This window comes from Pagrus major, chromosome 12, assembly GCF_040436345.1.
Source record: "Pagrus major chromosome 12, Pma_NU_1.0".
Taxonomy (NCBI): domain Eukaryota; kingdom Metazoa; phylum Chordata; class Actinopteri; order Spariformes; family Sparidae; genus Pagrus; species Pagrus major.
In genome coordinates, this window is record NC_133226.1 from 22,905,031 (window position 1) to 22,929,851 (window position 24,821).

A 24,821-nucleotide genomic window follows, 5' to 3' on the forward strand; every position below is an offset into this window, starting at 1 on the left:
AATGAAGCTGATATACACTTACTACAAGTTTAGTTGATTAATCAATCAGTGTAATAAGCATTTTTAAAAATGCCATGGTTCCGTCTTTACAGATGTGAGCATTTGCATCTTTTCCTTCAAATGTTTTAGTCATTTTTATTTACTGGTAATATTTTGCGGGATTGACTGAAGGTGTCGCGGTGCGTTCTGGGTAATTGTGAAGGCATTTCTCACTATTTTTTGAATTTTTAGAAACAAAACAATCGATCGATTAAGGCAGATAATCGGTTGCAGTCTTTTATTAAAAAAAAGTTCACCCCAAACCACGACCTTAAACCCTGCTTTTACATATTTTTGTGTTGAGTACTTTTACTTTTAATACTTTAACTACACTTTCCTGATTATACCATTTGTATCAGAGTACAGTGTGGTATTAGTATGTTTACTGAATACTGGATGCTCAGACAGTATTTTACAGGCCTAATCCTGTATAGATGCAGCAGATGGAAATACGGCCTACTGTAGTTGTCAATCACTGATCTGAGACCTGCATTGAGAAAAGGGCAGATGAGGGCAGGGATTCCCTCTGCTGTGCTCCGAGTGGTAAAGCGTGGGGGATTGACAGTGGTGGTGGTGGTGGTGGAGGGAAGGGGAGGGTCATTGGTAATGCAGCCATGACGAGGCTACAGTGACTGAGTAATCTGGATCTGTGGTTATTTACAGCCTGGGTAAATCCTCCAGGCTGGTGCTCTGCAGGTCTACAGGGATGCAGCTCTTTGCTAGGAGGGAGGCCAAGGCACAGCACAGTACTGTAGTGACTGGACAACATTATGCACTCCGTTGTCAGGGGCAACAGCAGTGTTTCCTATTAAACCACAATTGTACCAACTCTTCCACATGCAGCCCCGTCAACAGCAGGTACAACAGATGGATGCAGTATGAGCCTTTGAGCTCCACATTAGCATGGCTTATCAGCTGAAGTGAACTCTTTTTGTTGCTCATTAGTTTGTGACTTAACACAGCTAACATCTTATAACAGACTCAGTCTCACGCCATTACCCTCAGACATTATAGCTTGGCATGGGCAAGTCCACGAGAGCCAATTTACCACTTATCAGCAATCAATTTAATCTAGGTACTTTCACAACTTCAGCATCAGAATCTAGCTGGAAATGATGAAGCGACATGACAACAGACTGACTCATTTCTGAGGAAATCGTCTTTTTTGTCTGGAAGGGGGGAGTGCTTTTACTTTCACGTCTGCAGGTTGCGCAAGATCATTTAATCATGCGATCTCGAAAATCCATCTCGCCAGGTCAAACACAGAAGGGTTGAACCCAGCAGCCACGGGTGCGTTTAGGCGTGACGACCAGTGAGATAGCTGACTGTTGGTTTGAAAACAACAATGGCAGCTCATAAAAAGGTTAACGTAGATGCTGATAGCATCAGTTATATCAGAACTGGAGAGTACATTTCATTGAAAGAACGGCACTAAAAGGTTTTCATGATTAAGTGTTTTCACTCTTTTCTCAACTGGCAGAAGTCTGATTTACCATTGGGCTCTCTGGTGTAACAAACCAGGTTAGATTACATCACGTTAGATGTGCTTCACTTTGTATTTAAGGACATTTTTACACGCAAAGTTCAGTTAACTGTTTTTACTGTTTTCTCATGATCAGTAATGTCTTTTAACCGTTATCTTGGCTTGAGATTTTCCAACAGAGATGTCGGGGTGTTGACAGTAAGAAGACATTAGGAGCCAGGGGTGGGGGTGTTACCTGCATGTTTTCTGTAGCGTCACCAAGTAAGCCTCCAAATGTGATCGCGTTTGTGACCGTGCCCAGATAGATGAACAAGATGGTGGACAGAGACTGGATGTGTATCGCATCATAGAAGTCACTGGCGAAAAATGGCAGCTTCCTCTTGACGTCGAGGATGAGACCTCCACAAAACCTTAAAGACAGACAGTTGAGTTAGTGGCTTGCTCTAAATGAAGCAAAAACAAGTTAGCAAGTAGTAAAGTGCTTCATTGTTCTGCAGTCATGGAAGACTTATGACTTTTCCTTTACGACAAATATCTTCAGGTGCCATCAGGATCATAATCAGAACGATAACGCTCTCATGAGGGCCACAGTGTCATCTAGTAGTATATATCGATCATGGCAATGTTACAGCTATGCTTTAAAATTAAAAATAAGGATGTTTATTTAGACCAAAACATTTATTGCATCGAAATCCTAACTTACTTCCTGGTGCGCTGAAGCTCCTCTCCGACCTCGTGTCCTCCTCCCCCTCCATGTCCCGCATCGTGGGGAGTGTCGCCGTTCATCTGAGGCGGCTCTAATCCGGCGTACATGTTCTTCCTTTAGAAACAGCAGACAAGCAGAACGGCACATTCCACAAGATGTCAATAAACTCAAGCGTTCTGACCTTCAGTTCGCCCTTTAACCCTTTTAAAAAATGTCATTTTATAAAACCATAACATTTATATTTCGTGAAAACATATGTCAAAGCGAGAAGCCATTTTTCTGACATCAATTTAAATGCAGGAGTATATTTTAGAAGTAATGTTCTGCAGCATTTTTCGACATTAACGAGAGATTACGTAGCTTTGAGAGAGGGAATAACACAAATTTCTTCATATGAATGAAAAGTTAAGACCATAAGTCATAAAATGCACCCTTGCTCGAGTCAAAACACTCAGGGGTTTTCAAGGTACAACACTTGGTCTGGTATGACTAGTAGCTTACAGTGTGCTCATGGTAGCTAATGTTAGCCAAGTCCATTCTGACTTTATGACTCTTCTCTACTCGCACCACTCTTACAATAGCTTAGCATTTCAGCTAAATACTAAACAATAATTTTGTATTTAATATCCGATAACTGTAATTTGTAGCCGATGTTCAGCAATGTAAAGCAAATTTTTGGCTTACTACATTTACAACAAACAAAGAAAAAGAGAACGAGGCGATGTAGGGAAGATTTCTTTGCTGTCAAATATATGTTCATGTTACACACTAGATAGGTTTGTAATAGATTTATGTGCAGTGACTTCATTCATTTGGATTAGGTGGTTGCGGATTAGAGCGGACCTCTTATCTGAGGACGGCAGAGACTTGGGCGGCTCTATCCTGATGTCAGGGTCCCACTCTCCGGGGGGCAGGACGATGACCTCATCCAGGAACTCCTCGATACCAGCCAGCAGGTCCTGCCTGTGCTTCGCTTTGTAGGCGATATCGTGGAACACCTGCCAGGAAACAGACATGACCAGAGAAGAGCTCAAAATATTGTTTTTTAAAAAAGTGTTTTATAATTTATATGCTGTAATATCTATACTTACTTTATTTATTATCATTCAAATGTATGCTATTTTGTTTTATCAGCATGTTAATGTCACATGTTCAGGTCATTATAATCTATTTTATTAACTTTTTTTTAAAAAATATAATCCATTTATTATGATTATATTATTATATATTATTATTATTCATTATTTGAACTACCCATATTGTATTGCTGTCTTATTCATCTAGTATGTGTCGTATGTGCAAACTGGATAGTAGTGCAATATATGTAATTTGTGCTGCTCTTGTTTTTTACCACTTTCTCTACTGTGGAGGCAGTTATATGTGCACAGCACGAGTCCAAAACAAATTTCCCTACAGTTACAATAAAGTTTATATTATTTTTTATTTTGGCTGTTTTTTGTTGTGTATTAGTCTCTAAATCCTTTTATTCTTCAACATCCTACGTTTTGTCAATCACTTGTTCTACACACATAAAGTTTGATTGATCGATGACAAACATTTAGTAAATCACTCTTACATGTTTTTTCTCTCGAGCCTTGTGTAAACAATTTGCAGCGACAATGACTCACTGAAGGACACGTCCTACTCACTTCTGACGCTCGTCATTGAAATGCAAATCATGGAAACAAACCTCCCCACTATAATATTGGCAACCAACTGAGACTTTCGTGAACTATTTCACAATGTACACAAATAATGAGTCGTTATCTGCGTGTACACCAGGTCCCCAGGGACAAGCAGGTAGAGTACTACCCGGGCAGCGTCGGCTCAAACGCACAAACATCTGATGAACCTGTGACACAGCTGTCACAGGAGAGCTGAGAGGTTAAACTTTAACCTGAGGAAATCCTGGAAAAACACTTCCTATCCTGCCATGTTGACACACGAGACATGTTTGGAAGAGCTGAGGCCTGTGGGAATTTTCTCTCGGGGGTTAAGGACTTTATGAGCTGTCTGTTAACATTCCTGACAACACGGAGACGTTGGAGCAGGAGAATCAAAAGTACACAGCAGAGACACTAAACACACAGAGAGCTGAAGGTATCGAAGGAGTTGAAAAGCCTATAATAATGTATTGTTTGCCTTATTGTGTTGCATTTATTCAGTTGAAACCAAAACAACTTCAATACGCAGCTTAACAATTAAGCTACAAGTTGGCCGGTGGCAACAGGACTGGCCGGGCAGACTGCTGTGATGATTAATACAGCAATATCCAGAGAGCTGAGAGATTTGGCAAGAGGACAAGTGCTGGAGGTGGACTGCCCTCTAACACTCAGTGCAACTGGACCTTATAAATAAATGATGAAATGGGCGAAAAACAATCAGTATTGATTATCTCGTTATCTGTAAGCTAGCTGTGAGGATGACGTCAGTCTACCACTTTGAATCAGACTTCAGACTCTCTTTTTTTCCTTTATCAAACAATTACAGCTCCTGCGATTTGGATATTGGACTTGGCCTTTCAATAATATTATCGACTCCAATAATATTTTGATTAATTGTTCAGCCCTTCTTTACGTGAAGCGCCATCATGTCTCGACAGTGACAGAGAATTTAGAAATTTTAGAAAAACACTCAAAGTTAAAATAATCCCTTAATACAAGTAAACCAGACCAATCTAAAACAGTCTTACGAGCTTAAAAACAGTAAATGCAACCCGACAAATATCAAATTAGCACAGTAACAAAGTACCTCGTCCGACATCAGGGTGGCGATGGCTCTTCCAATTTCATGATAGGACTTTGCTTTCCCTTTGGGCCCCAGCAGGACAAAGAGAAATCTGAGTGACAACACGAAAATGAAATGTTAGGGCACATTTTACAAACTCATTTTTAAATATCTGGGGGATCGTTTTTCACTCGATGGTTCGGCTGTTGCGTGCTCTACCTCGTGGGTACTGGGACCTCGGTTAGAGCCCCCAGCATGACAGCCTGCTGCAGACGAACAAACGCCACAAAGGGAGTTTCCAGGAAGTCCACCTCTCCGACCAGCACGTTTGACGCCTCTGCATCGCGGGGCAACTTTTTCATGAACTTGTTCTTCAGCTGTTGGAGCAGAGAAGGGAAAGAAAAGATACATGAAAATGTCAGGCAGTGCTGTAAGAATGAAGACATGAGAAGGGGATCATGCACTGACAAACCCTTGCTCCCTTTTCCTGTCACGTGCAGTGGGATCAATGATAGATGCAACATTATAAATAATTGTGGTGATTAAGATAAGGCAAGCGGAGACTCTATAAGCACGTAAGAACAGGCAGTAGCCGCCCTTTCCTAGAATTATGTGCTTGGACAGCAGTTGTGGATGAAAATAAAAAAACTCTTAGGGAGATGATTAACTGAGGTATTGGTGTTATGCCAAAGGCCAGAACATGTTCACAGATCTACAGTTTCATTAACTGTTGCTGCAACACAATTCCAGTTGTTACAGTTTAACCGCCGCTGTGATCTTTCATCTATGTGCAGTGTGTTGGTACACCACAAAGCCAAATTACAGCGGGCTACTCGATCATGAGTCCTGACAGTGAGAGAAACTGCATGTGTCGACGATAGAAACTCAAAGACGGAAAAACAATGAGCTTTTGTTGCACCGAGCAAAGAGAGAGAGACAGCCAGGGGTCTTATCTATCAGTGTGTGAGGCTCACACACAGCCCAACACATGACCCTGCATAGTGCTGCTTTGTGAATGGAGACCTCAAATATCCTCCATTTGGTTCAGGGCTGTAATTATCATGTATGTTAGGGAGGACGCATGTTGACTGAGCTGTCTGTGGCCTACATGTAAGCTGCCTGGGCTTCCTCTCATGTGTTAATGATTTTGTTTTATTATTGTTTTGGAACACAGGGACATGAGTTTTCAAATTTGGGATTTAGTCCTCCCAATGTTTACTCGATGGCTACAGCCTTGATTAGGTCACATAATAGTTGCATATCCCAATGCAACAATACAGAGACACGCAAACACATTACCTGATCCTTCTCTGGTTTGTCAGAGAAGTCACTCAGGCTGTTGGAGGTGAGGTTTCGATGGGCAGTGGTTGGGCTACCTGCAGAAAGGTAAAAGACACGGTTAGGACCCAAAGAGGCCGGCCGAGACTGCAGAGCTTCAAATGAGACATTTTAGGACCGAGGAGAAAGATGAGTCCCAGAAAAGACACCAGGGAAAGTACAAGAAGAGAGCCAGAAAACTAAATGTAGCAAGGCTTAAGCTTTAGGACTAATGCCAGATGGTCATTCATTCAGACGCTTCAGAGAAAAGAGAGCTGTGGCTGTCTTAGGTCCTGCTGCTAATACGTGTCAGCAGAAGCTTGTTTAGGCAACTATTGGCAAATGTGTGACAATGTAAACTTTGGAACTCAGTTTGATACGGTCCATTTACTCATCAGCTTTTACCGACAATGTTGGAGAACATTTTAGCTTTCGGTTGCCACATAAATATTTAGTTAAGTGCATCTGGAGTTAATGAGTAAGGCTTTCCCACCTTTACTGTTTCAGTTTGCAGCACTGAATAAACACATGTTTGAATGAACACAGCTTTTTTAGTGCGATGGACTGAAGGAGACCTCAACTGTACTTCATATTTGTGAATCTTGTGCCACTTGTCTTACATCAGATCAGGTTGTTGTGCAATAATTTCCCTACAATACAGTCAATAGGCAAAGTGCCTCAAGTGATACCCCTAAAACTAGGCATTAAAAAACAGTGAAAAAGTGAACTGAAATACTTAGCTAACTAAACTTAAACCAGCAAAAATAATAACTGTAACTAAAAAAAAAAAAAGCTAATAAAAACTACGTCAACTCTGGCTCCAACTATTCTGCTTTGAGTAGCTGCAACCTCACTTACAGAGGTATCCCATGCTGGAGCTCCTCATGACCTCACATGGTTCCTCTGAGTCGTGTGGGGTTAAACAAGGCACAGGGTGCTCAGGGGGGTTGCGTGCTATAAACGTCCCAGTGGCGGGAGGTCAAAGACAGTGCAGACCCAAAGAGAGGGAAACAAAAAGACAAGGAAAACAAGGTTGGGAAGGAAAAGCAGAGAAGGAAAGTGAGAGGTTGGATTAGTAAAAGAAAGTTAGTGTTAGGATTTGATATCAGAAATAAGAAATCAGAAGACGATGGGGATTTGTTCCGTTTCATTACCGTTCTCCTGGTTGGAAAACAGCCTACTTGCACTGGAAACACTCTTGCCGATGTCAGCCAGCGAGCGCAAGTTGGACTTCTTGGTCTGGTGGCGATGCTTCCGTAGCAGCGTGTACATGACCTTCTCCTTCAGATCCGCCTTCAACTGACCATTCTCAATCTGGCTGTCGGTGATCATCTCTGTCGGAGGGAGACATTGACGATTTACCCTCAGGTTCTTGCGAAACCTCTAAAAACTGTCCCGGTATTCTGGTTTACTCACCGACAACCTGCGGCAGCGTGCCGGCCTCCAGGTCCAGCATGATGGTACCCTTCTCGATGCACGTTTTGAGCTCCATCAAGCTGTGCAAGGACAGCGTGGCCACATGAGGCTTGCTCCAGCGCTCGCCGCCCTTCTCCACCTTCTCCTCGAACTTGATCCATCTGGACAAAAAAAAAAGGGGAGAGCGTTGAGATGCATTTACATTCATGTATATTCCTTTTATTTCTTTAGTCCCTTTCTAACAGGTTCAGTCAAGGTCACTGCAAAAAATAAATAAAAGTACGTAATAGTGGCTTTATAAGTTTATGAGCAAATAGAAGCTCCGAACAAAAAGGAGACAAGATAGGTTCTCTTTTCTTTACACAACAACACCGCAGTGTTTTGAATTAGTCGCACTTCACAAGGCAAGAATAGGGGATGCAGGACAGCGTAGAAGTAAAAAAATAAGTAGACGTGAGAAAATACATGCCGTGCTGTGACTTTTAGCCCATATGGCTAAACACAAGAAACGTGACTTGCTCTACCACCATGGACGAGCTTAGCCTTGAAGGCAAGACTCAGGACAAGGATTCTTTTTAATAATAATGCCTCACATGTCACTACTACAAAGAGCCATTCTCCCGAGGCCTGAGGATGGGGTTTCCTCAGGGGGATAGAGTATCCCTCTGGCTGTGGTCCACACGCCTGTGACCAGCCGTCTTTGGGAGGCGACGGAGCCACTGTCGACCTGAAGGAGTTCATTTATCTTCCCTTTCATATAAACTTCCCCCATTTCCCTTCTCAACACGGGACAAAGAGCTACTGGTGCTGGTGATAAAAAGAAATGCTTAGCACGAGTGTGCAAAATTCATCATTATGGCTGTCGATGTTACTCCAAGAAAGGCAAAAAGAAAAAAAGCGCCCTACACACAACTTCCCACAGCACTTAGCCTCTGTGTTTGTGTGCTTTGTAAATATTCTTTGTTTAAAATAGCATGCATTTGACTTTGATTAGCACGTTAATCTTAAAAAAGGACTGCGCTGATTTAGCATCGCACTCCTATAACATTGTCAGACGCTTGGTGGACAGTTTAATGGGAGATGCTACTGGTGAAAACAACTTTTTTTCATGCACTGGTCAGTTTTGAGGTTGTGTCAACTGACAGAAAAGCCACTTAAGGCTCATTTAACAATGATCTCCCCACTTCGTGTGCTCAAGAGCTACAGTAACTGGAAGTCTTATTCTGAACATGTGGGAGTTTCTGCCTTTTCCTGGTCACACAGAGCAGGTACTTCAATTCTCAATCAGATAAGAGCAGACTGGGAGTTCACTGGAGTACGGCCTATTTCCCTGCACATACAAAACGCTCTTATTCATAAGGGATTGTGTTCCGCTGACTGTACTTGGATTGTAAAACAGGAAGTCTTTGACTACACTGCCCATGGCTCTGGGGTAGGACAGATTATAAGACATTCAGCTCAGGAGACTCACCTGGCCGTCTCCTTCCACTCCATCTCCTGCCCGTCCACAGCGAGGAGTTCGTCCAGCTCGGTGAAGAGCTGAGGAGGTGGGGGACCATCGTCCTCCTCTCCCAGGATAAACCTGATCCTCTCAGCTGGAGAAACTGCGGGGAGAAAGAAACAAGTTAAGGACCAACAAATCAATCGTGATTTTATTTGCCATCTTAACTCTTATTAACCTCATGTAAGTAATAGGCCATGCAGCTGCAGATCTTAACACATTGTAATGCCAGTAATTTGGGATCGAGTTTCAATGGCTATTGTAGAATTTTTATTTTATTCCAGTCTTATTCTTAATTGATATACTTGTAACTATTTATCTTGTGAGTTTATCTATTAATCTGTACTTATTTCTGTCTTTGTGCTGCTGTTACACCTGAATTTCCCGACTGGGGATCATAAAGGATCATCTCATCTTAGCTTCAATAATTGTTCATGAGGTCACGTCACCGTGTAAACACTCCCTGATCCCCTAACTGCTCTGACAAGGTGTAGATTTCATAATAACTATTCTTTGTATAGATCAGGCCTACAGGGTGTTTGCAGATCATAAATAGATTCAAAAGCTGCAAACTGTAGCCGCTGTTAGCTAGTTAGCTCAGTTAGCCGTGCAGGTAGTGGTCCGGACTGTGAGCTACGAGTGGTATTACGGGCCAGGGCTAGCGGGGCGGCATGCTAACTTCAACAGAGATCGACACAACACATAGATGTCTTTGATTTAAAGTCAAAACTCTTATTTCTTCACATTCTGTTGATCATTTCAGTTAATTTTTTTTAATGTTTTCAACCAAAATTCTTACATATTGCACCTTCAATGAGTCGTGTTTCATGCACCACTCATCTGCATGCAAGCGCGCTTTGGACAGTGTTGTCTCTTGAGCAACTTCAACCCTTGAAAAAAAATGGTTTAAAATAAAATAACTCACTGGTATTTAAGCTACAAGGAAAGACTTTGACAACACACCCTCATGACGAGTAACATTTCCTTCCCGTAAAAACTTTTACTTCCTTCCTAGAAAGGTGTGACAAGATCTCTGTCACCAAGCTGACCTGTGAAAATTGATTACTTGCACGAAATGTATCTATACAAAAAGACACACAAGAGGTAGCTACGACCTGCAGGATTCTGCATGCATGGCAAGAACCCTGATAAAGTCCCAGTTATACAACAACGGGAATGTTTTATACCCTGTACATTAACAGGTTATGCATTAAAGAACTATTTATTCTTGTTAACACTTCTAGGAAAAGTTGTGCAACTGTGAGACAAAGTGAAGGTTAAATGCTTAGTCACAAGAGGCTATTTCTGAAGCCTTCTCTTGATATACTGTACCAGTCAGGATTCCACAGGTCGATACCTCAACGTAACAGTGCCAGTAACCTTTTAATCCTCGCACAGCGCAGCCAAGTTTAATTTAGGATTCTTGTTTTTAAAAATAGCACTCTTCTCTTGTGGAGAGAAAATCTAAGTTATGTTAAGCTACACGAAGGACAAGATCGATTTCTTGGAAACACTAGAAACAGCTCCAAGATACAGTACGGGCCACTTGGCGTTTCCTCATCTTGTATACCAGCATTGTTTTGCATTATACGCACAAGTCCAACTTGATCCGTGCACAGAAACTCAAGAGATCTTTCAGTTCATGACCACGGAGCCGTTCTGTTGTCCTTTGGCTGGCTGGCTGACTAACAGAATGTGACTTTTAAAAGGCGACACTTCTTGACGCCACATGGTGTACACAACACCACTCACCTCTTAAGTCTCACAACTGGTGTTATCAATGAAAACCAGGCCTTTGTTGTGGTTACACACAACTTTTAAGTGGACGCCTCCACGGGGTTTGGCAGAATCAACAGGATTATGGGGATTTAGATGGAGGGCAAAACAGCGGAAAATTCAACAAGTGGAGGGCTCACTATGTACTGTCTAGTAGTGTGTGTTTTGAATTGGAGCTGCTGTCGTCTGGCACATGCCGGCCTCAACGCTACCCATACTCTCTGAGTATGTTTATGTGCTGCTATAGCACATCCTCACCAGCACATTTTCACAGATGCTGCACTCAGGGAACTTCAAAACACACCCTGAAGAAGGCTGTTTGTGTCACCACGTCGGGACAAAGTGGCACAATGTTTTCTATACAAGGAATTACTTAATGTATTACATATGCCGAATTTGCAAGAGGGGACAAATGGTTAAACATTTGTAAAAAGATAATGTTTCACAAAGTTTAAAAAGTTTTCCCTGACTCAACAACTCACAAAATTAATACTTTTTTAAAGGGGGTCTGGGATTGTAAGTGTAATAAACTGATCATTTATTATCCAGATAACATGCCTCATTTTAACACCAGGTATAAAATGGAGGGACTATGACCCGGTGGTGGTAGAAGCAGAACATGGACAGTAGAAAGCAACAAGCCCTTTTGATACACAAATGGCAACAAATCTAATATGCAAGTCTTTGCAGGGGCTCACTGAAGTGGTTTACTGCTCAACAGGATAAAAATGTTTATCCCATCGGTGGCTGTATCCTCGTCATACAGTTGGTTCTGCCCTCTCAGTCAACCATGCAGGACCGTTGAGAGTTCAGATCTTCTACAGAGATACAGACGGATGAGAAGGACGTAAGAGTCTTTGTCTGTTTGTGTGTGTTGGGAGGAAGCATTTAAAGTGAGCCACTGTACAGTTTAAAAACCTGCTTCTGTGTTTACTTTGGTTCCACTTCTGTTCCCCCCGCCGCCTGCTGATTCACAGTCCGATTCTATGGATGAACAACCGGCGACACTGTTTGCATTTAAACGAAAGTTGCCATGTTTGAATCGTACACACATTATAAAATGCTACAGGGTAGATTAAGGACATCTTTTAAAAAGACCACAGGGATTTGGAAAAGGTCTTGAAGGAACAGACTGTTTCTGTAATGCTGACTGCTGCTGACATTAAGGTCACATTTAATGATGGAGTTTACGACACTGATAACACGAAGTGAAGAGTTGTAAAGCTGTTATCACATCAACAAACACTTAATCTAATTGCCTTCTGTAGATACAGTATATTGGGATATGTTCCTCCAATGCCTTCTGTAAGATTGGAAAAAGCTGCAGCTGGAGCCATTACGACGTAACCAAACCTCGACTCAGAGTAAACAGACATCTAGAGAGAGATTAACGTGAGCAGAACTCATATCATGGCACCTTCAGATGACTAAGCACACAGACTGGTTCACCCCTGAGCATGAGGTGTAACAAAGGAGGATTACAGCGTCAGGGGAGTTAGCAGCGTGAGAGGATTAATCAAGTGCTTGTCTGCTGCGAGGGGGTCTGATGTGAGGCCGGCATGATTGAGAAAAGGTGTGATCGCAGGTGGGATGAAAGAGGTAACATCTGATTCTCGTTTGACCCGATTGCACTTTACTTCTTCCATTATCGTCACCTCTAATCTCATCCAACCATGATCCAGTATGTCTTGTGCTCGACATTACAGAGCTATTGAGCTGATAACGTTGAGGCATCCACAGTACATGGACCTTCTCCTGATCCAACTTACGAAACAGACCTATGGTTAACAAAAGGTCCGGACTTGCCACAACACTAAGCTGTAACAGCAGATGCATGGGAAAAAAAAAAAGACTTTCAGTTGATGCAACAGAACCCTGATCCGTAACACACAGCGTCACAGACCTCCTGTGTCTAATCGGTGATAGTAATATACCTACATGTCCAATCCATTAAGAAGCACCCAGTTCTCCCTGAGGTGTGATTTTTGCCAATTTTCTCCATCCATTCATGCAGCCAAGCAATTACACATTTAGTTATGCAGCAAATTGCATCTACCTGCTGTCTGGTACTGGCTAATTTTGCATTCTGAAACACTATCCGAGCAAAAGACAGAACAGTTTCCACTTAGCCATCAGTTGTTGACTTAAACAAACAGGAAAGCACCGGCTGCTCTAGGGTTTGGTGATTTTTTTCCATTTACAAAGGCCACCATTGACAATTTAATCTTGGTGTCAAAGAAAACCATAACACCTTGGATTTACCCATTTAGAAATCATTGTGCCTGTACACAAATTATGTGTGACAACCTACGTCATCCGGATTGGGCGCGTGTCCAAGTGGAGACTGTGAGGTTTATTGAACATCACTAGCAGTAGGCTAACTCAAACGTAACAAACTATAGTTGGAGTAGTTGTCTCGGTCATTGAAAGAATCCAAGACAACTACTTTTACGGAGTGCAGAGTAAAAGTTGTGCTGAGCAGCGGGCATGCGGAGAACAGAGACGCGGGGTGTCAGATCCATGGAAAAGAGATGGCAAACTGGTCCGTGATTAAGGATTTAAAAATGAAATTGCTACTCGTGCAGATTAGCAGGGCTCAGCGGGCGGATGTGCCGCTCCACCTTCTCTAAGTGCATGGTAGGGTCAAGATCACAGAGATTTTTATAACATCTTCAGCCAACAAACACCTAAATATATCAGGAAAAACCAATCAGCAATAATCCTTTATTCGTTATAGGATATGATTGACAATCAGCACAAGCCTGGGCTGCTCCTGGGAGGAATAAGTCAGTTTCCTAGTTGTTTTGGGTTTTTTTTTCAAACTAAGAGCTTTTTTTCTCCGTGGCTATTTTGCCTTCGCAACTATTTTGGCATGCCTTACAGTCTGCTGATCTATCAGCTACTCGGGTGTTGCTTGAAACCATCCTCCCACTGCAGTCGACTTAAGATTTCACTACGGTTTGTCCACAGAAGTACAAACCGCTTCATGCACACAAAAGCTACAGTCGCCTAAATGCATCTTTGATCTCTTACTGTCTATGCAATTTTTCTGTTACCATACTTCACTACGGGCTTCACTACATATCGCATTTAAGCTGTATTTGAACTTAAACTAATTACCAGTTCGGTGTTATCTTATAATTTCTGATTTGCAACGGTTTATCTTCAGGAATGTGGCGCTTCTATCGTCGTCCTCACATGCCCTCATGATGTGGGAGTCAGATCCCTGCCTTTTTCCCCTGCCTTTTCCCCCCCATCTCCATCCCATTTTGAGACCTTAATGGATACTTCCACCAGCAGTAAAGCAGAGTGTAAACACTCTTCCATTATGCCATCTGAGGATCTGCCATTTTAAGGTGAACTCCAGCATTGTGATAATTGTATGTCTTGCGAATGGCTTTTAACCAGATTGTCATGTTTTGTGCCTTTAAAAAAAAAAACCCCACCCAAGAGGTTTGTGTGATGGTACAGGGCCTTCATCAAGGCTTAGAGATGCAACATGGGAATCCCCATACAATCACATGGCTCATTTACAGTACACTGACGCTAAATCTTTGTTTAATGCTTTCCCACTGTGTTTCCATGTTAATAAAAAAAAGCCCCTTCTTGTAGGAGGAGACTTATGGGTTAAATCTGATTTATATCTTAAGACTGACATTATTACTCCTCCTGTTCTAGGAAACAATGTTGGGATTAATGCTCCTATAATGCCACTTTCCTCTAAGCTTCTATATAAGGAAAGACATCTGGTGTGCTCTCCTACAGCAGGAAGTAAGATTCCCGAGAATGACATAGATCTCAGTGCGCATTTTGCATCTTTTTTAGTGTTAGATCCTGCGTCATCGCTTCAGTTTACCAAAATTTGACGGACTGTTCTGCACATTTGGCGCTTTCTTGTTCTTTCAATGATCCTTTCAGTACAGAGAGGCCGAGTCTCTCCTCTTCTGGTGAGCCCCATGGGACCTTATTCTGGAAATAACTCAAAATGCGAGAGACAGATAAGATTTTGATGTGGTTTGAATTGTGCCAAATATTACGTTTGTCAATTTAAAAGGATAAATCTGCAAGTAAAGAAAGTTGCACTTAATTGTAAATATGCCAAAATACCAATTAGTTTTGTGATCGTCATCTCGCATAATATACGTAACCAACGTGGTTGTCCACAGAGATACAGAAGTGTCAGGTATATAGGTAAGTCTGACATCTGCAATTATGCAAAAGGAGATTTTGAAGCCAGTCTCTTTGTGATCAGGGCCTTATGCTGTGTGCCAGTCAACGAATGTAGGTCAGAATATCTAACCTTCTACAAGAAACTATACAAAGGAGCGCCACTCAAAGTCCGAAATCCTACCAGATCTATCTACCCCGATTTCACAAGGGAGCAGTATTTCTATAGAGCGAATGAAATGTTAACATATGTTTCCAAGTATTAAAGGGCTAACCCTAACCCTGCTGTAAAATAAAATATATAAAGTTGTGTCTGTAACCTAATGTGTTGTTTTTCCTCCTCATTTATAATGCAAGAGGCTGCACTTTTGTCAACGAGATCTCATTTTGCCAAAACCTGCCATTTTCTTGCACCTGGAACGCCTACAAGTTGGAAGTTTCATCTAGGAAATTCTAACCTCCACCACTGTCTGGTACAAAGCATTATTCAGTTCTGTGAGCTAGCTAATATTCGGGATGGGCTCGACAAGGTTTCGGTCATGGGTTTCGACGAGTGTCAAGTCTTGTATTTCATTATTTTCATGACAATGTGTGACTTTCTAGAGTTAAAATTCTCAGTTAAATTGATTAAAAAGTATAGTAAAGTATTTCATGGCACAGCTCAACTGGGATCAAATAATTATTCTCTCACCATTAACCACTATACACATTTTTTCCCCGAAGTAAGGTCTCACGGCGGCCCACTAGAAGGATCGAGGCTGTATCAGGCCCATTTGCTGCAACAATATCCTCCCCCAGCTTGTGACGCATCTTGATATTTCAGCGGTTTGTGCTGCTTTGCTACTTCTTTCTTTCCGTCTACTTGGTTTTTATCTACCGAGAATCCTTCCTCACAAATCCCACAAAGTCCCGTGTTAATCATCGAGGTGGCAGATAATACCCCTCTTGTATTTACTTGACACACTTTAAGCCAATCCCGGTGTCATTTTCAGATTAGTATTCGACATGTTCCCATCCTCCTCGGTCTGTTAATTCTGTTGAGTGTAGGTTTCTGCCTAGTGGTTTTGTTTTTGCTTTCTTAGCTGCCACCCCACCCAGCCCTCCCTGTTCCAACTGAATGACTACCTCCCTAACTACAGAAGCACTGATATCCCGTGGGCTGTGACTTACAGACTGCTGCTGGACGTCCCCCAGCTGATTTGAAATTACTAATGTGATGCTTTCCCTCGTGCACTTCATCAGAACTCACTGAGTGGTTTGAGGACGTTCGTGATGGTTTCGTCGGCGTCCCCCCCGTCCGACTTGTATCCCTCCGTGCTCTGCTCGGCTCGTTCCCGCTTCTCCTTGTGGCCGGACTTGCGTCTGTGGCGTCTCCTCCGGTGGTAGCTCTTGGGAACATGCACGCCGATGTACACGGTGTGGTGACCTGCCACGACACAATACAACAGAGGGGAAGCAGATCAGATTACACTCACAAAAAGGAAATCACATTGATCCTGAATTCTGGTAATCTATATCAGCGCCGGAGGGACAAACACAACGAGGACTAGTTCTTCCGGTGTGATCTGATGGGAAATGTCTGCTGCTTTGACACATGAGTGTTTTTTGGCTTGTGTTGATGTTGAAACTCATAATCCATTGATGGTTTGTGGCTCATTTCCCAATCAGGAAGAGATACACCCTGTTGTCAATGAGACAAACTGTCAAATTAAATAAATGCCAACTACCTCCTACCCAGCAGCTCATACAGGAAATGATGACTTAATGTGTCCAGGAAGTAATTAGAGATAGACAGAGAGAGTGAAAACTCCTACAAACACTAGGCTTAACTCACCAAGTCGAAGCAACTGTTTTTTTTCATTCAATCGTAAACATGTCTTGTGTGTTTTAATGATACATTTCATACTTCTTGCTCTTCCCACTTCCAACCAAAGAATACCTGAGGTGCACACTAAGCAAAGCATTTCAATCACAATCCCATGCAGGGAAAGCTAAAGTCTCGCAACTACACACAATCTCTCATGTGCTTTATTTTATGTGCACCCTTAAATGTCGGTTTTGTGAAACATGCGAACGCCTCACAAAATGCACGTGGGCGTCTCCACATAAATTCTCCTGTGGCTTTAGCCGACAGCCAGCACTGGACAGGATAAGAACACTTGAAGTAACATCTTTCTGTGCAGACATGTCAAGCTAAAGTGGAAATAATTCATCCAATTCTGTGGCGATACCGGTGGGGGGAACTAGAGTTTTCTACAGGGCAGATCATGAGATAAGTTAAAGCTTATCTCGTGTTCATGAGCGAGATAATGTGCTGGTGTTTTATCACTGAGCTTACCTTCCACTTCCTCTTCATCGCAGACATGCTTGACAAAGGACGCTCCTCTGTCCAAGACTGCTTCGTCCTCCACTCTGCAAGGCAAAGGAAAAAAACGATTAAATGTGGATCACTACATAGAGCAGCATGGAGCTTGCAACTGTAAGAGTTGAATAAAAGCGTTGTCTTCATTCCTACCAACATCATCCACAGGTTTTAGAAACACAACACAAAAATACTAAATAATTTTTTTAGATTTTAAAACAAGTCCCCATCCAATAGAGTCAAACTGAGGTTTCCACGAAGCGCAATCCTGACAATGACTTCTATTCAGCTACCGAATGTTGCTGAATATCATTACCAACAAGCCACTTCTCTCTTGTTTTCGCACCCATCAGCTTCTAACGACCCATAAAAGACCACTTGTTACGGCGAGATCATCATTCCATCATTACTCTCACTCACTGCTGTGATACGTTGTCCAAAAATTCAAGATGAACAATTCAAAAACATGATGAATAACTGCGTGGCGATTAATCCAGCAAGCTTTAAAGCGCATTAGCATTTCTGATGTTCTGTCAATCACCCACATATGAGCAACATGTCCTCTCCACCTACAACGCAGCACACATGACTACTATTTGTAAAACAATAGCTCTTTTTCCTCCGTGAGTGGATGTATGAATGCCACAGGGCTTTTAAATCACTGTAAGATGCATTCATCAGTTGTTCTTGAATGACAGCCATACTGGACTTTCGACTGCACAAAGAGGGCTTTATGTTTACTTCCTGGTCCCGTGGACGTCAGAGGCATCTTCACAGGCAACATGACCTGGAGTTTCCTTTGATCAACGAGCCTCAACCTTACCGGAAGGCTGAAAGGAATGTGGCTCCTCCAGTGCAGCAAAGTGTGGACTAATCCAGGCCACGAGCGTTTGTTTAGGTCACAACACGCTGCAAACAATCTCAGAATTAAACTTTAAATAGCAACAAAAGTAGGGGTGCAACTGGCGGTTATTTTCACTGCTGGTTAATCAATTGGTTCTCAACCTGGGGGTCGGGATCACAAGTTGATTTTCAGTCACTGCCAGATGGCATGATTTCTTAGTTTTGGCACTCTCAGGATGTTGTGAGTTGAAAGTCCACGTGTGAGGGGGTCTTGTACACCAACCTGATTTTTCTGGAGGGGGCACAACTGGATTAATCTGTTGATTATTTAAAGGGTAACGCCACTAATTTTACACATGGAAGTGTGTTTACTTACAGGAGTTCTGCTGCATGCATGAAAAAAGTAGTACAAAGCCTTTTGTGGTTGCAGAGGAAGCTGCATGCAATCTGTCTCTGCTAAATGATTTTCGATCATTTGTTTTTAAAATGTCCACATTGAGTTCAACAGTGTTGCATGAGTGAATGAATGCTAGATCAGTGGACTACCTTTCAAAACATGATGTCTACATTACCCACAATGCAACTTAGCTCACTGAGTTGACATCACTGTAGGCAATTTATCAGATTTCATGCAGCTTCTTTTGGAGCCACGAAAGGCTTCACATTACTTTTTCACATATGCTGTAGTACTCCCCAAGACTTTAATGTGTGAAATTGGTGGACTTATCCTTTCAGTAATTCTAAAGTCAGAAATCTCTGATTCTAACTTCTTAAACAGATTATAAAAATAGTTTAGATTTATTTAATAGTTGATAATTGATTAATCATTGCAGCTCTAAACATAAAAAAACAATACACCAGTTTGTAACTCCAAAAGTAAGAAAAACTGAGGTTAATATTGCATCATATCGGGAGCAAAGCTTAGTTTGTCTCACTTCTACTGAGGCCTGTGCTTCCAAGTCAGTGTTCTGGGATTACATAACCGTGTGAGTATCAAATTAGGAAAATCATCTGGCAAATCTGACCAACCGTCTTATGAGAATAGTTTTGTTAAACAACTAAATATAAATATTTGATTTCGGGATGCGTATCAAGAATGTCAATAAACACATCAACAGTTTGCGTTTGCCACCGAACAATCCCCAGCTGAGGATGACACAGTTCCAAAAATGAGGGGATGGGAGCTGTGTACACAAACTGCTAAATAAACAAAGTCAGGAAGGACACAACTTGTTCCTCCGATTGCATTGCGAGCTCATCTGAATTTCCCCAGTGGATATGGTATCAGGCCCTCGAGGGAGATGGAGGTATAACGCTGATAAGCAGACGTAATGCTGAGCTCCGAGATCAGACGAGTGATGGAGGAGTGGCCGGGCTCGGCGCCAAGTTTACAGGCAAAACGAATACAGTGATTAGCCTCTGTACCCTCCTTTTGTTGCCCATTGTTGCGTCCAAAAAAAGGGGAGGTCAAGTTCCCACACGGCAGTGCGTGGAGAGCGATATCGTTTAGCTCCAGATTTCTTTGTGTTCTGTTTGGCTTGTACTCCTCCAGGACAGAACGTACAGCAAACAGCACCAGTTTTGGGGAATTACTTGTGTGAAGAACTTGTGCTCAACACAGCCTGTAGTGTCTCTACACACATTCAAGATCTATAAAAACAAACAGGTGGTGCCATTTTAATTCAAACATTGCACACATGGGGAAATACACTTGAGGAGCTCTCCAGGAACTCAGCTCAGTCTTATAGCGTTTAATTCTGCAACAGTGTTGCTGATGGTTTGAGTGTGCACGTGGAGGCAGGTCATGTAACACATGAGAAGGCCTTCAGAAAACCGTCGGCCACACAGGAGAGCAGAGGAAGCTCATGTTGCAGGTTTACTGCAGCCTATGGCCAGTCAATGGAGCCATGTTAATCACTCCACGCTGAGGCCTCAGACAGGGGGGGACCCTCATGATGAGAAACATACCACAGGTGGTACACAGTGACGCAGGATGCAGGAGAAGAGATCAGCATTGCTGTTTCGAATGGAGTGCTATTCAGGAGGAAGAATAAGGCGATGTAAAGAGGATAAGAAACATGATTTTATATAAGTTTTTTTGTGCATTTAAAAGTTATGAAGTCTGTGCCAATGGAAGCTCCTCTCTCCCACAGAAAATACTGCTCCTGAACGCCACGTCAGTAGCTCCGCCTTTAGTTCTGTGACTTTTTGACATCACACTACGCCACCATGTCACACATTTGCATAATTTATGCCTATATTGGTGGAAGAAATGAAGCTAACTGGAAGCTGAAAGCACAACAGAGTCAACTGGAGACACAGTGAATGATGCTGGCTCAGGCATGTGTGAGCTGACCAATCAGAGGAGACTAGGTTTTCGGGAGGGAGGCCTTAAAGAAACAGGAGCTAAAACAGAGCGTGTCAGACAGGACCGTATGAGAAAACTGATGCACTTTTTGAGCATTAAAGCATGTCAATGTATTCTAGTAGTGACCGAAAATAAAATGATGACCCTGAAAATGAGCATAAGTCTCCTTTCAGTCTACAAGACTTCATATCAAGGTAAAAACCAGGTAGAAGAAAGCAAAGAGAGGCTAAATGTGTATCTCATGTATGAAAACAAGGCAGATAAGACTCAACATCTTCTCAATAACGTCATTGTCTATGCAGGAAATCTTCTTGATCTTCTTTTTCATTTCCTGCCATGACTTCCTCTGCCTGATTAATATGAAAAAAAAAGAAGAAAAAAAAAAGAAGCTGGGTGAGGGTCAGAGCGATCAGCTGCATCCATCTATCTAGCTGCCACATGGCGAACTTCTCACTTTGCTTCTGTTCCTCGCTGACCTCATGAGGCTGGATAAACCTGTCGGTGCGTGAGGAGCCAGGATCAGCTGCTCGGGATCAGGGATCATCCCCATCTCTTTACAGAGTGACGCACCCAATCCCACGGGCCAGGTTCACCACGGGGCTGGGTGCCCCCCTGCACTGCGCCGTCAGTGCAACGAGCCATACAGGGATGATTTAAGGAAACTCAAAGTGATTCTCCAGGCAAAACTGATCTTTTGAATGCCAGATGCTTAAAACATGAGGGCCTGTGATAAACTTTTAGCAGCAGTCAGCAGGGATTCAGCCAGTTAACATGACTTCTGATGATGAAAAGTTGAAGATGCTCATAGAAACTGCTCAAATCACTCTTACTGTGGAATCAACTTTTGAGTAGAGGAAACTTTGTTGCCCTCGACACATGTTTTCACCAGTGTTCGATCGGTGGTTGGTTGGTTGGTTTGTCATTAGGACTACACAAGAACTATAGAACAGATTTTCACAAAACCAGGATAAAGGCTGGGTCTCAGCCCAGAATAGACCACTTTAACTTTTGGTTTGGTTTGAAGCTAGAAAGGTGGCAGGGTCCGCCACATATAAACAAAGGAGTTTGTTTATTTAGCTCGTTTAGGCATAAAAAAGTCAATGAAGATCTTTCTCTTCTGATTATAATTTCTCCCTCAAAACTACATAGTGCACCTTTAACCCTGCAAGATATGACGTTTTTTGACAGTTTTTCCGAGAGTAAGGGGGAAAAAAAATCAGGTCTATTCAGGAGGATGGTATCTATAAGTGAGTACAGAAGGGGATTGGTGGGTCTTGGTGGAGGTATGCACTCTAGTGAGTGCTATTCCAGTTAGTAGTTAGGTATTTTATGGCTGCAACTAACAATAACTTTCATTATCATCACAATTTATCATTTGGTCTGTAAGAAAATAATGTAAAATGTCTGTTAGAGTCCAACATAACAACCTCAGGCATGTTTCGTCGACCAACAACCTAAAACTGTTTCAAAAAACAACAATAAAACAAAAGCTAGAATCAAAGTATGAAACCAAAAAACGAGGTTAGACGAAGACTGCGGGTTGAAACAGGCGCTAAGCTCATTTATCAAAAAGGTCCAGTTTGTTAGAAAGTTGATTCCCAACTCATCAAACACTGACGCTTTGAGATGGCCGCTGATCCAACCTACAATCCCAAAGCGTCAGTATTTGACAAATTGGGAATCAGTTTTCTTACAAATTGGACTTTTAGGGCTTTTTTACATTTTCCTAAAACCACGTGCCTTGATGTTTTCTGATTATGGCTTATTGATCACAAAGCAAAGTCTAAGTCTAACCCCTGTCTTTTTTTTTGTTTCTTGATATTCCCTTGTATCCAAAGAGCACCTGTTTATTGCTACTTGCATTTGTGAAGCAGCACTCCTGAGCCAATCCACTGGCATTTGATCTTCTTATGGATTAAAAGCATGTTTGTCTTTAGTCTTTCGCTTGAAGAATGACTTTGTACTACAGAAGGTCGTGGCAGCAGTTTATCAGTTTACTCATCAAAGTGTCTCTGCTCTATAAAACTAGGTCTAGGTCAGAGAGAGGTGGCAAAGGACACATGTCATTGTCTGATTGTACATCTCTTATGTAATCACTGAATTGTGCTCTCTGCTCCTCAGGTGCGCCTCGACATTTGGATATTCCTCTGACAGCACTTGAATGGACGAAGAAATGGATTGGTATCTCTGTGCCAACATCACTCAGCAGAGCAACTAAAGAGCATTCAAGATTCCAGTAAGAGGCACAAAGAAGAGAATTGAAAATTTCCCTGTTGCAACCAGTTTTCACAATCAGTACAAAAGACAGAGGAATGAGGAATCAGCTCAGGGTTTTACAGTATCCACTGCCATTGTAAAAGAAGGGTAGGGCTGACACTCATGAGACACTCTAGGTTTCAGTGACACTTTGAGGGTAACTATCAGGCTGATACTCTAAATCCTAATATCTCAGAGGAACTCACACTGGCTGCAGATGACAATCAAACAGCTGATGAGTTCCAGGTGCATGTCAGGGAACTGCACACACACTCATGAGCGCGTTTCCGTGTTTGATAGCAACCATTCAGTCTGATTCGCTGCGGCTCTGGCGGCGCGTCATTGCGCAACGTGGACGCACACTATAGCCGAAGTTGAGTGTTGATTTTTTTTGGGGTGTCAGCTCGTGGACCACATGGCCCGTGAGGCGCACGCACACGGCTTTATTCACGAAGTTGCACTGGAGACACCTCTCCACCACTTGGCCTGCGCGCCCTGCGTCTCTCTCTAATTGAGACTGACAGCTTCATGGAAAATAGATTACCGGCCGCTCATAGCCACAGCGGTGAGGCAACGGTGTCTTAGTTAGCCTGCCAAGGGTGCAACTCCAATGAATGGAAACGTTTATTGGCTTGATAAGAAGCCCGATCAACAGTGCGCTGGAGTGTTACTAGAGGTATGGCACCGTGTGGCGAGATTTACGCACAGAAAGTCATCTAATAAAACCCAACAATACACGTTCCATGTGACTGATATTCACCTGGTCCAACCACCTGAGGAGTAATTCACACTTTTTCCACCTGGGCAGGATGCAGGAAATGCTCTTTACGCATGAACCCCACGCTAAAAGTTGAACAAGGAAAGAGGAGAGATCATAAACTTACTTCTTGTCGGAACTCATGGTGATAAACCTCACAGATGATCAGCAGTCCTTCTGCTCGTCTCTAGTCGATCTTGTATTCTGTGTTTGGAAATCTTCACCCACTCTACACGTCGCGCTTTGTTAACTGGATAAAGAAAGAAGTCGAGGAGCGAGCTGCGGCTATCTGGCTGGAGTGACTTCTCCGACTCTACAAATCAAATTGAACTCGATATCCTCATATCGTGCTGGACTCTTCCAGATCGCTCCTCGGTGACATGGTGAGGGAAAGTCTCGTTGGCAGCGTGTGGAGAGCCTCTGTGAGCGCAGCGTGTCTTTTTCCATATTTAAAGTGCCATCCCTCCTCCTGCGTGACGCCACAGGAGGGGGTGGAGGTCAGAAAGTTTGTCTTGGGCGGCGCAGCAAGTCCTTCAACTTGACAAGTGTGTATCTATTGTTCCCTTTGCATCTGAAAGAGGGACATTAGAGTTTCACTGCATCTATCAATTATGGAGAAAAAACCCATCTACGTATCAAATGTTTTGTTTTTGGATGCGAATCAAAACAGCTTGGGCAAGTTCATCCCTTTTTACAAACATTACTTTAAAACTCCTGCAGAAAATGTGTTTTCATTTTTGGACCTTTGTCACACACACACACACACTTTTTAAATATCAACTTAAACACCTTTTTTTTATGTGCATACAAAGGCTAATCTTGGAGCTTCAGGTGCACTCTGTAATTTTGGCAAATAAATATTAATCAGAAGATATGTGGCGGACCCTGCCACCTTTCTAGCCTCAAGTGTTCTTGGGAGCTTACTTTCCTCTGAGAACAGCTGGTTCATTCAGTAATGGGAAAAAAATGTCTGAGTTTGTATGATTACTTCATTAATATTGTAAATATTACAATCATTAGTTTGAATGTCTTCTCCTAAACTACACAGTGCCCCTTTAAAGCACCTATTTCAGGTGGCTTTAATCAGATCCTATTGGAGCTAC

General features: G+C 42.5%; 1 protein-coding gene across 3 annotated transcripts in view; it reads right to left on the bottom strand.

The window, feature by feature from the left end:
- The window catches only part of LOC141005670 (electrogenic sodium bicarbonate cotransporter 1-like), a 35,234-nt gene extending 11,059 nt beyond the window's left edge, over positions 1–24,175 (bottom strand). For 2 of the 3 annotated variants that reach the window (XM_073477599.1, XM_073477598.1), the window contains exons 1-12: positions 23,846–24,174; positions 17,471–17,544; positions 16,382–16,558; positions 9,160–9,292; positions 7,689–7,849; positions 7,427–7,606; positions 6,255–6,331; positions 5,175–5,332; positions 4,980–5,067; positions 3,072–3,226; positions 2,226–2,342; positions 1,758–1,932 (exon numbers count right to left, since the gene is read on the bottom strand). In XM_073477599.1, coding sequence (XP_073333700.1) covers positions 1,758–1,932; positions 2,226–2,342; positions 3,072–3,226; positions 4,980–5,067; positions 5,175–5,332; positions 6,255–6,331; positions 7,427–7,606; positions 7,689–7,849; positions 9,160–9,292; positions 16,382–16,558; positions 17,471–17,544; positions 23,846–23,862 — 1,512 coding nt within the window. In that variant the 5' untranslated portion in view covers positions 23,863–24,174. Of the gene's footprint in view, positions 1–1,757; positions 1,933–2,225; positions 2,343–3,071; positions 3,227–4,979; positions 5,068–5,174; positions 5,333–6,254; positions 6,332–7,426; positions 7,607–7,688; positions 7,850–9,159; positions 9,293–16,381; positions 16,559–17,470; positions 17,545–23,845 lie in introns of all 3 variants that reach the window. The other variant, XM_073477600.1, reaches the window with a different exon arrangement.
- Positions 24,176–24,821: the final 646 nt, after the last annotated feature.